This window comes from Gobio gobio, assembly GCF_949357685.1.
Source record: "Gobio gobio genome assembly, chromosome: 3".
NCBI lineage: Eukaryota > Metazoa > Chordata > Actinopteri > Cypriniformes > Gobionidae > Gobio > Gobio gobio.
In genome coordinates this window covers 50,787,490-50,800,129 of record NC_137099.1, presented here as the reverse complement: position 1 = coordinate 50,800,129, position 12,640 = coordinate 50,787,490, and the positions used below count along the sequence as shown (strand labels likewise).

The window sequence follows — 12,640 nt, the reverse complement described above, 5'->3', positions numbered from 1 at the left end:
TTTCTTTACATTGTTCAAGATCTGAAAACAATAATCTTTTTTTGTTATTTTGACCAGTTGCCATTTTCTGCAAATAAATGCTCTAGCCTACATGACAATATTTGGTCCCACTTTATATTAGGTGGCCTTAACTACTATGTACTTACATAAAAAAATAAGTACAATGTACTTATTGTGTTCATATTGTACTGCAAAACACTTTTGCTGATATTGAGGTGGGATACGGGTAAAGTTAGGGACAGGTGTGGTGGTATGGGTAAGTTTAAGGGTAGGATTAGGTGTAAGGGAAGTGTCAACAGCAACTGCTAATTTTGCTGTGGTCTCTTAATTTTTTCCAGAGCTGTATGTTGGTGACCGGTAATGACAGACTTTTTAACTGGGAGGAACATCAGTGGCCACCTGGGGAACTGACCTTCTACATCCACTTATAATCCACTTTGAGACCATTTGGTTAAACGTAATAATAATAATGGCTAAGACCATTTTATTTTGAGAAAACAATCAGACTACAACAATGAAACAATGACATTCACATATTTTTAACTGCCATAAACGCAGTTGTGCCAAAACCCCAACTTTTGAATGGTAAATTCTAGTGTTGCCAAGGAAAGCATAGTGCGTACTTTGCAAACAGGATGACACACTGTTGATGCCAAAACCAAAAAAGTTTTTCCACTGGGTGCCAGAACCAAAATATGCATTATCAATCATTACTGTTATAAAACTATATAAAAAGTAAAACAACCTCACTTCTCGCTGATCAATAGGCAGATAAATATGACAAACGTCCAGCCACAAACCGTGTCTAGGCTCCAACTGGAGCTTCAGTGAAAAAAGCCAGTTTTCAATAAGCAGTAATGAAGGCTGCTGCAATCTATTAGAGATATGGATGGACTGCTGATTCAGTATTGGCAGGGTAAGCGTGCACTGAGCCAGCCTTGGCACAGCAATGGGGAGGCGCATCATAACCAATGCATTAATGAAACCATCCTTGCTTGCACTCACTAATGGAGACTATTTTTAGCTGCTTGGACAAGGGGGGGAGAATGTTTCATTCCACAACAGCTTGGTACAGGCTGCTAATTTTAAAGCAATATAATATAGTATATGCTGAGAGCAACCATATTCTGATGGTAATTTCTTGCTGCCATGAAGGAAGAATGGTTTCCTTGAACTCAATTGGCAAAGCTATTCTTAAAGAAAAACTACAGACAGTGTTCTTGGCCACAGACAGCAGGATCGATCTTGAAACACTGATACTTCCGATACTTAATTTTTCTGGTGAGGATTTATCCTCACAAAATAATATTGATTATGTAAGAATAGTGATTTTATTATTTAGTATAAAAAAACATGCATATCATACGGTTTAAATTAAATAATTAAAATGTATTAAATATTAACTTTAAATACTGTACATACATATACCGATAGTTAGGTTATTGCTTGCCTTTACATTTGTATGTACATTGTTTATTCACTTTAGTACTTGAACAGATCCAACAGCCTATTATTACAACAAAGAGAATTTGGCCTTATTAATAAAAGAAGCAAGCAAAGCAAAACCATTGAACCATTGAGCATTGAGCATAATGCAGACTACAGCTGATAGGAGGAGACACAACAGGAGAAACTGATAAAGAGAAAGGCACTTCCTTTCATTTGTTTCCACTTGCCGTATGTTGTTCTCTTTTATGAGCTGTGAAATATTTCTCTCATAGGAGTAAACCACCTCCAGGAAGTCCTTCAGGCTGTAGCTTGACAATATACTAAAGACCCTCAAGCTCTGTGGTCTTCAAAAGACCTTTCTTAAATATTGAATAGACATTATAAAGAGTCTTTAGAAGTCCTATACAACTATTTGAAGGTTCTGATATGCATTAATGTTCATGCTAAATAAACAATAAACACATAAACAATTAAAGGGTTAGTTCACCCAAAAAAATCTGTCAGTAATTACTCACCCTCATGGCGTTCAAAACCCGTATGACCTTTGTTTCATCTTCAGAACACACATTAAGATATTTTTGATGAAATCCGAGCGCTTTCCCAGCTGGGAATGCTCATAATCCATTTTACACTGATTTATAAGTATTTTTTAGTCAATCGGGTTCCATTATTGTATTTATAAAGATGCAGCCTGCATTGCTGTTATTTTATTATAGCTACAATGACTTTAGTAATTCAGATTTCTGTCAAATAAGTGAATATATTATAAGACTGTAAGATGCCAGGACGTCTGGGCTAAGGAGAGACTACCCTTGAGAAAACAAAAGATGTTTCGGGAAATTAACATTTGAACTCTCTCTTGTGCATTAAGCGTCCCCATCCGAGACGACATCACACTCAGTTGATCACCCAAGAATTGTCTTAATTTACATTTCTTTCCCTTCACTGCCTCTTCCCCCATCTCGCCGCTATAATTCACCCAAAATCTACATGGGTTAATGTGAACAAGTACAGTATTATACATGTTTGGTATCATTTGAAATGTCTCTGGTACAAAGGTCACATTCCCACAGAAGTAAAGCAAAAGGTAACAAAGGTTTTAAGAGTTATTTTGCTTATTGTGGCGGGTGTGTCCTCGGCCAATTGGTCTTTACCTCCTGTCCTCAATAAGGTGTAAATTACAAGTCTACAGGACTTGATTAATGCAAATTCCCATTGTGAACTCATGTTTACATTTGAAAGAAGTTTCTGTCTTGGTCTGAGTATTTAAGGAGCGTTGCAGAAGGGTCAGGGCACGATTCTTTACTCAGGTCAGCCCGTAAAGCTTGGTGTTATGTAATTTTCCGACGTCAGGTGTCTATCTTTTACTCTTTACTTCAGAGCATTTGATGTTATGTATTGATTATTGATTATTGATTATTGATTATGCATTACTTTGAATACATTTACCTGACTTATAATACATTGATTTATTCTGACTTACTCTGGAATTATTAACTCTAGTAGATTAAGTCCATAACACCACAAATCTACGCTCAGGTTAGTAGCGGACTAGAACACAGTTTCGGTGAAGCACAAGGTCATAAGTTAGGTATACTTAGACTTGAGAGGTTTGACCAAATGGGTCTTCCTTTTAGAGGCACAAAAATGTGTTAGACCAATCTAAATAGGGTGAGCCTCAACTCCTGATTATTGTAATATTATTCTAATTACGTGTACGTGGGAAACCACCGCATGATTATGTAAAGTTACCATTAGAGGAAGTTAAGTTGGTCACTTGGTTCTGTGGTAATGGTCATGGCCTCTGATTAGATATAGTCTTGCATTAATTAAGTGAGTTCAGATCTAAGGGGACTGAAGAAAAAAATATTCTAGAAGGAGCAACGTATCACACGGCCCTCTAGAATATCAATTACCTTGGAATTACTACCCAGCTGAAAAGACAGAACATGCAGAAACCTTAATTCGCTTATCGGAAACTGTCGTCGAGACAATTGAGGGGGCCTTGCATTATTATTAATAGCTGTGTTGTGTTCTTATCAGTGTTGGGCTGTCAGGGCCATCAGGGTCTTCTCTGTTGGCCCTGTCAAAATATATATATATATATATATATATATATATATATATATATATATATATATATATATATATATATATATATATATATATATATATATATATATATATATATATATATATATATATATATATATATATATATATATATATATTTTTTTTTTTTTATTATTTTTTTTTTCATAATTAAATTAAATTAATGTGTGTCTGAACATGTCTAAATTCAATTACTGTCTATTTCAGTGCGTTACAATTATATTTTCAGAAAGAATGTGGTTATTTTTTGTGAGGCTGAGCTGTTTTTTCCATATGTCATCATCTAAACGCATCACAGCTCCATGGACCAGCGCTAGCCTTCCGCAGAAGCTGCCGTTTTCCATTTGATCAGAACTTTGACTGACGTGTGTCATCAGCCAATCAAATTTTGATGTGGAGTGATAGAACGCCCCAGAGGCCCAGCGATGTGTCGGCGCTACCCCCCGCTGATGTCATCAGCTTTTGAAATTTTGACGGGTTGTGTGAGCGATCTAAGTGAAATAAGCTATGACCGCTGCGGATGTCGGGCTGCGTTCTAATGAGCTTTGTGTGCATCCTGATGTCAAGAAGCCGGTAGCTGACAAGCTGTGTTTTTTCTGTATTTTGTATGTATCAGTGTGTGTGGTGTTGTTATGGCGGCGGCGTGGGGTGTGTTGATCGTTAGTGAAGGCCCTGACTGAAATCACACGGTGCGCTACTGGTTCTTATACGCCTAATATAATAATACAGTTACTAACCTCTATAAATTCATAATTGATGGCTTTAAGTAAAGTGAAAAAAAAATTTATGTTGAGAAATCATGAAGATGTGCTCATTATACATTTTTTATTTGTAAATGTAACTAATAAACAATAATTCCTGTAATAAAATTATGACAAAAAACAGAAAACGTTAATACAAACGGTTGAAAAAAAGGTATTTTATGTTGCATACTATCAAAACACTGCAACATTATTTTTTTAAAGTATAATTTCAAACTGCCATTAGCAAAACCATGTATGCATGAGCATGAGCATTGAAAAAGCAAATGCATGACATAAGTAATTCTAAAAATATAAATAACTGTTAATGAGTCTTTATAAATATATTTACATAATAATAATACTTACTTATAAATAAATATAAATAGGGCTATAATTCATTATAAACATGGACTTCATAGAACGTGTTACCGAGAAAAAATGTTGCATAAAGAAGTTATTTTTGATTTTTTGCGCACAAAAAGTATTCTCGTTGTTTCACTATTGCACTATTTTAATGATGCCTTTACTACCTTTCTGGGCCTTGAAAGTGCTGATTAAGTTGCTGTCTATGCGGGGTCAGAAAGCTCTTGAATTTCATCAAAAATATCGGCCCCACTTTATATTAGGTGGCCTTAAGAACTATGTACTTACATCCAAAAATAAGTACAATGTTACTGTGTTCAAATTGTATTGCAAAACACCTTTGCTGATATTGAGGTGGGATACGGGTAGGGTTAGGGACAGGTGTGGTGGTATGGGTAAGTTTAAGGGTAGGGTTAGGTGTAAGGGAAGTGTCAACTGTGTAATTACAAATGTAACTACAGAAATTAATTACAGACGTAATTACATGCAGGTATTTTTTTAAAATGTAAGTACAATGTAAAAACATGTATGTACACAATAAGTGCATTGTATCAAATTATTAATTAAAATGTTAGTACATAGTAGTTAAGGCCAAAAAATATAAAGTGGGTCCAAAATATCTTTATTTGTGTTCTGAATATGAACGGTCTTACAGGTTTGGAACGACATGAGGTACTTAATGACAGAATTAAAATTTTTGGGGTGAACTAACCCTTTAAGACAATATGAAGGATTGTTCTTCTCTGAAGTCTCAGTATTTCTTAACCGTGCTTGAGACACCAGCTATCATGCTCCAAAACACAGCTAAACTTGAGCTAGATTTTCTAGAAGGAGAAATTTACAGTCTGTTTTTCATGGTACAATTAACTCTTTTATCTCGAAAGATCAAGGGAAACTTCATTCCTTATGATAGGACCCCTTTAAAAAGGAGTCGTACACGAAACGCGAGCGGTTCCCATTGAATCAGCAGCCTCTCCCCGCTAGCCCCCCTCGACAACATTTAACTAAAACTCAATTTATCTCTCTGTCTTCATTGCTATCGTTCATTTACGCTTGCTAATTCCCCAGAGGCTTAAGATAATGTGGGCTATGCTTGAGTGCCAGGGCGAGAAGTAGCGTCTGACATGAATTCTAATGCAGCCTGAGGAGTAATGAGCATCTAGCATGAAGCCGTTGACTTGAAGGCTAATGTTAGCGTGTTAACAAGTTAGTGATGAAGTTATGCCTCGTAAAGGTCGATCATGCTGTTGCCTCCGAGGCCACGGCTGGTCCTGACGTTTTCCAGGGCCAAGGTGAAGTACACCCCACGCGTGTCAGATATGTACAGGTTGTAGGTATCATTCTGGTTCCACTCCTGGACGGCGGTGAAAACCTGACCTTGATCTGTGCTCACGATATGCATGTCCTAGAAAACAGAAAAAGAAAGAAGGAGAAAAGTCAGCTGAAGGGTGAGAAAAAGGAAAGAAGTCATTAGTAAGGACCCCTGCTAGTTCTCAGTGAGCATGATCTACAGGATTACATGTTTGCGCAAGGCTCAGTTGAACATGTGTTTTAATGGTTACCCAGCTGACCAAATCTAGCCAACTGAAAATTTTTTTTACCTGGAGACATGTGCAGAAATGTGCTTGGAATTGGTAACTAAAAAACTTTACTTTAGTGTAATCATTCATCACCCAAAAAATGTATTTTGCCTATGTTCCAGTTCCAGTCCTTGATTCTGATTGGTCAATTGTGTTTTATTTACGATAAAACACAGCAATGACAGCTTCACCCAACGGCTCTCTGTATCACTACACAACACCCTTAGCAACCACTCTTAGCAACGTAAACATAATTGTTCTTAATTGATATTGTTCATTGAAGCGTACTGTATTATGTAGAGTAGAGTATTGTGTGAGAGAGATCAAGTGAGCAAGTGTTTTATCTATATATTTAGATTTAGCATTTTCCTTCAGGTCAGTCCTATTATGATAAAAAAAAATCTGTTTAAATGTCCACTGCAATATCTTGTCCTTTTAACAGTTAATGGTTTTCCCCGTGCCCTGACACAGATAGTGCTAGTCAAAGCATTTGTCAGTTGTGTCTCGTTCTGTGTTCACAACAAGTTTCAGTCCTTTCAATATAAAAGTCTTCGCTACTGACTGACTGACTCATAAAGACAGTCTTTCCAGCCATCTAATGGCATAATAATGTAACTTCTGTTGCTGTTCAAGGTCAGGGATTCTTTTTTTCAGGAAGGCTTTTAGTGATTTTACTTCATGAAAGTTGCATTGATACATACATTTTTTGGCTTCAATATTTGTATTTTGTGGTAACCGTTTGATAAAAGCAATAATGTACTTGAGTGCTCTATCGTGAATAAGTCACGGCTGAAGTTCAGTCACAGTTCAGCTGTGACTTATGTTGCCTTCACGTGCTAATGGAATTTTCGTAAATACGAGTTTAGGTAAAAATTGCACATGAACGCCCTTTACCACTGGGAAGTTCGGAAATAATTTTGATACCCAAATTCCTCTCCTTGAACTGTCACCTTATCATGGTGGAGAGGTTTGAGTACCCGAATGATCCTGGGAGCTATGTTGTCTGGGGCTATATGCCCCTGGTAGGGTCTCCCAAGGCAAACAGGTCCTTGGTGATGGGCCAGACCAAGAACAGTTCACAAACCCTCATGACCACAATCAGACCAAGGACTGTGACGTCGCCCGGCATGGCGCAGCCGGGGCCCCACCCTGGAGCCAGGCCCGGGGTTGGGGCTCGTATGCGAGCGCCTGGTGGCCGGGCCTCCCCCCATGGGGTCCGGCCGGGCTCAGCCCGAAGGAGTGACGTGGGGCCGCCCTCCTGTGGGCTCACCACCTGCAGGAGGGAGCGTAAGGGGCCGTTGCTTTGTGAATCGGGCAGCAGTCGAGGGCGAGGCCCCCGACGACCCAATCTCTGGACACGGAATCTGGCTTTAGGGACGTGGAATGTCACCTCGTTGGCAGGGAAGGAGCCTGAGCTTGTGCGGGAGGTCGAGAGGTACCGACTAGAGATAGTCAGGCTCACCTCCACGCACAGCTTGGGCTCTGGAACCACACTTCTCGAGAGAGGCTGGACTCTCTACCACTCTAGAGTTGCCCATGGTGAGAGGCGGAGGGCTGGAGTGGGTTTGCTTATAGCCCCCCAGCTCAGCCGCCATGTGTTGGAGTTCACCCCGGTGAACGAGAGGGTCGCTTCCCTGCGCCTTCGAGTCGGGATAGGTCTCTCACTGTCGTTTGTGCCTACGGCCCAAATGGCAGTGCGGAGTACCCGGCCCTCTTGGAGTCTCTGGGAGGGGTGCTGGAAAGTGCTCCGACTGGAGACTCCGTCGTTCTACTGGGGGATTTCAACGCCCACGTGGGCAGTGACAGTGACACTTGGAGGGGCGTGATTGGGAGGAACAGCCCCCCTGATCTGAACCCGAGCGGTGTTCTGTTATTGGATTTCTATGCTAGCCACGGTTTGTCCATAACGAACACCATGTTCAAGCATAAGGGTGTCCATCAGTGCACGTGGCACCAGGACACCCTAGGTCGGAGGTCGATGATCGACTTTGTGGTCGTGTCATCAGTCCTTCGGCCATATGTCTTGGACACTCGGGTGAAGAGAGGGGCGGAGCTGTCAACTGATCACCACCTGGTGGTGAGTTTGATCCGATGGCGGCGGAGGAAGCTGGACAGACCCGGCAGACCCAAACGTACTGTGAGGGTCTGTTGGGAACGTTTGGCCGAGCCCCCTGTCAGAGAGATCTTCAACTCCCACCTCCGGCAGAACTTCGTCCGGATCCCGAGGGAGTCTGGAGATATTGAGTCCGAGTGGACCATGTTCTCCACCTCCATTGTCGCTGCGGCCGCTCGGAGCTGTGGCCGTAAGGTCTCCGGTGCCTGTCGAGGCGACAATCCCCGAACCCGGTGGTGGACACCGGAAGTAAGGGATGCCGTAAAGCTGAAGAAGGAGTCCTATCGGGCCTGGATGGCTTGTGGGACTCCGGAGGCAGCTGACCGGTACCGGCAGGCCAAGCGGACTGCAGCCCGGGTAGTCGTGGAGGCAAAAAAATCGGGCCTAGGAGGAGTTTGGTGAGGCCATGGAGAAAGACTATCGGTTGGCCTCGAAGAGATTCTGGCAAACCGTTCGACGCCTCAGGAGGGGGAAGCAGTGTCCTACCAACACTGTTTACAGTGGAGATGGGCACCTGTTGACCTCAACTGGGGATATCGTCGGGCGGTGGAAGGAATACTTTGAGGATCTCCTCAATCCCACCGACATGTCTTCCGTTGAGGAAGCAGTGGCTGGGGACTCAGAGGTGGACTCGTCCATCACCCGGGCTGAAGTCATCGAGGTGGTTAAAAAGCTCCTCGGTGGCAAGGCACCGGGGTTGGATGAGATCCGCCCTGAGTACCTCAAGTCTCTGGATGTTGTGGGGCTGTCTTGGCTGACACGCCTCTGCAACATCGCATGGCGGTCGGGGACAGTACCTCTGGACTGGCAGACCGGGGTGGTGGTCCCTCTTTTCAAGAAGGGGGACCGGAGAGTGTGTTCCAACTATAGGGGGATCACACTTCTCAGCCTCCCCGGGAAAGTCTATGCCAGGGTACTGGAGAGGAGAATTCGGCCGATAGTGGAACCTCGGATTCAGGAGGAACAGTGTGGTTTTCGTCCCGGTCGTGGAACACTGGACCAGCTCCATACCCTTTCCGGGGTGCTGGGGGGTTCATGGGAGTTTGCCCAACCAGTCCACATGTGTTTTGTGGATTTGGAGAAGGCATTCGACTGTGTTCCTCGTGGCATCCTGTGGAGGGTGCTCTGGGAGTATGGGGTCGGCGGCCCCCTGCTTAGGGCTGTTCGGTCCCTGTACAACCAGAGCAGGAGCTTGGTCCGCATTGCCGGCAGTAAGTCAGACTTGTTCCCGGTGCATGTTGGACTCCGGCAGGGCTGCCCTTTGTCACCAGTTCTGTTCATAATTTTTATGGACAGAATTTCTAGGCGCAGCCAAGGGCCGGAGAGTGTCCGGTTTGGGAACCACACGATTTCGTCACTGCTTTTTGCAGATGATGTTGTCGTGTTGGCTTCCTCGAACCAGGACCTTCAGCGTGCACTGGGACGGTTTGCGGCCGAGTGTGAAGCGGCTGGGATGAGAATCAGCACCTCCAAGTCCGAAGCCATGGTTCTCAGTCGGAAAAGGGTGGCTTGCCCGCTTCAGGTGGGTGGAGAGTTCCTGCCTCAAGTGGAGGTATCTTGGGGTCTTGTTCACGAGTGAGGGAAGGATGGAACGGGAGATTGACAGACGGATCGGTGCAGCTTCTGCAGTAATGCGGTCGATGTACCGGTCTGTCGTGGTGAAGAAGGAGCTGAGCTGCAAGGCAAAGCTCTCGATTTACCGGTCAATCTACGTTCCTACCCTCACCTATGGTCATGAGCTGTGGGTCATGACCGAAAGGACAAGATCCCGGATACAGGCGCCCGAAATGTGCTTTCTCCGTAGGGTGGCTGGGCGCTCCCTTAGAGATAGGGTGAGGAGCTCGGTCACTCGGGAGGAACTCGGAGTAGAGCCGCTGCTCCTCCACATCGAGAGGGACCAGCTGAGGTGGCTCGGGCATCTATTTCGGATGCCTCCTGGACGCCTTCCCAGGGAGGTGTTCCAGGCACGTCCCACCGGGAGGAGGCCCCGGGGAAGACCTAGGACACGCTGGAGGGACTATGTCTCCCGGCTGGCCTGGGAACGCCTCGGGGTTCCCCCGGAAGAGCTAGAGGAAGTGGCTAGGGAGAGGGAAGTCTGGGCGTCTCTGCTTAGACTGTTGCCCCCACGACCCGGCCCCGGATAAGCGGAAGATGATGGATGGATGGATGGATGGATGGACCCAAATTCCCGAGATGGGAGTGCCATAAACTTTAAACATGGTGGAGCGAGATCTACTGCTGTGATTTATTCGTTTTTTCCCCCATAACAGCTAGATTGTCTCATCTGGTCATTAATGCAGTGTATATTTACATATATGCCTAATCATTTGAAAAGTATTGTAGCCTTTGTTATATACACAGCGAAAATAGCCTGCATTTGACCGAAATTACAGAATCGTCAGCAAGCGGACTATCTGGATAGCATCGTATGTCTTTATATGGTTGCCAGTGCACATGATACTCGTATATAGTTGCTTTTAATAAGATTTTTCCCATAAATAGGCAAGAATCAACACGGAGTCCTCCATGATTCAATTTCATTCCGACACCAAAGCATTTGAATGCAACAAGCTCGTAATCACAACATCTGTAGGAATGTAGGAATTATTACATTTCCGATCGCATGAAAAAGGCAGCATTTTTCATGATATATTGTAGCCTCTCGTACCTTATTGCTTATGTAAATCCGGTTCTGTAACTAATTAAATATAACTCCTTAAATATAAATGCAAATACTTTATTTTTTTAATCAGTCTAATTTATTTTAAAGTTTAAGTAGTCTCTTACCTTGGGGAGGGAGTATTTGGGGATTTTAATGCGTACAAAAGATTCTCTTTGATATGACACATAGTAGCTCGCTCTGCCAGTGGTCGTCACCTGCATGGGAAAAAAAAATACACATATCTATCTCAGATGTCAAATAACTGGCAGCAACTCTGGAAGATCTACTGACAGTAAAAATGTATTTGTCTTTGTACTTTGAACAAAAGTTTAGAACGATATGACCAAAATCTTACACCAGGCTATGATTAATTTTATATAACGCTGACATCAAAATATACACTCTAATATTGGCTTTGTTAAAAGTAATCCAACTGGCACAAAGCTGGGTAAGTATCCGACAGAACATGTTGGGCTAAACGTCTGGATGGTAGTGTATAAACAGGTATAAATAATTAGACGACGTCTATTCAGGTAATGGAAATTGAACAAATTAATGTTCAAGGTACTTTTTTCCAGATTTTTTAATTACTAATTCATTAGAATCCTTAAAAAAACTAACAAAACAATCATTCAAAACATTTGGGGGGAAAACACTAAACTAAACTAAAAGAAGTTCAAAGACAAATTTCTAAAGATGACTCTACACTTGCTTCTCTAGCGCAAGAGGTCTATACTGTCATAGCATCCAGCCATAGCACAGTAGGTTAATAGCTCAGGATTCCATTAGATGACTGTCTTCTCCAGCACATCACGCAAAGCTGTAAATTCAGAAGGCTAATTCAGTAACGGAGTGCGCAGGTTATATCTGGAACGAATCGTTTAAAAGAATCTCCCCCTATGATTTGGAGGATACTGCTTGGTCTGAGTTTGTCAATGCCCTTTGCAGTTCAGAAGTGGAGAGTGGTAAATATCTTGTAGGACAATCAATACCCTCATTATTCTCTGTCAAGAGAAATCTTTAATTCTCGCAAGCAACGCGCCTGCTCCCATCACGCTCCGAGGGGGATTGTTGGCGCTAATGATAGCAAATACACACTGGTTGTTAGCATACACAGCTAGAACTGTCAAAAGCGTGTCATATCTTCTGCTGCACAAGAGGGAATGGAGAATGAAATAAATAACTGTTTCGTTACTGTCACAAAAGGTACTTCATTCTGTCAAAGTAAAGGACATGTTTAATTCATCCCACCTCTTTTCATAATTTCAATTAGAGGGCATATACACACCCAACAAGATTCCGATTTGAGCATGGGAATAAAATGGATCCATGATGATATGACCGAAACAATTAAGCTTCTTAGTGGGTAACATGCTTTCAATAAAAGAGGAGAGAGAGACAGATAAGGAGAGCGGCAGTCTGGGGAAAGTTATAAACAAACAGCATGTCCAACATGTCTCCAAAAAGCGGCTCTGCATGCAACAGAAGGAGGGAGCAGGCAGGATCGATGGTTTCCAGGGGCAGTTGAACTTCGAAAGAAATTGGGATGATCGATTTTTCTGTTTCACATTCTTTGGACTGTGATGCGGCATGGCAAAACATTGGGGTTGAGCGTCCA

At 42.7% G+C, this 12,640-nt stretch overlaps 1 protein-coding gene across 1 annotated transcript in view; it reads right to left on the bottom strand.

The window, feature by feature from the left end:
• sorcs3a (sortilin related VPS10 domain containing receptor 3a) overlaps positions 1–12,640 on the bottom strand; it is a gene marked incomplete at both ends in the record, with an annotated part of 376,847 nt that overhangs the window by 105,790 nt on the left and 258,417 nt on the right. Inside the window, 2 exons of the mRNA XM_079813000.1 lie at positions 5,893–6,072; positions 11,148–11,237. Coding sequence (XP_079669126.1) covers positions 5,893–6,072; positions 11,148–11,237 — 270 coding nt within the window. The remainder of the gene's footprint in view (positions 1–5,892; positions 6,073–11,147; positions 11,238–12,640) is intronic.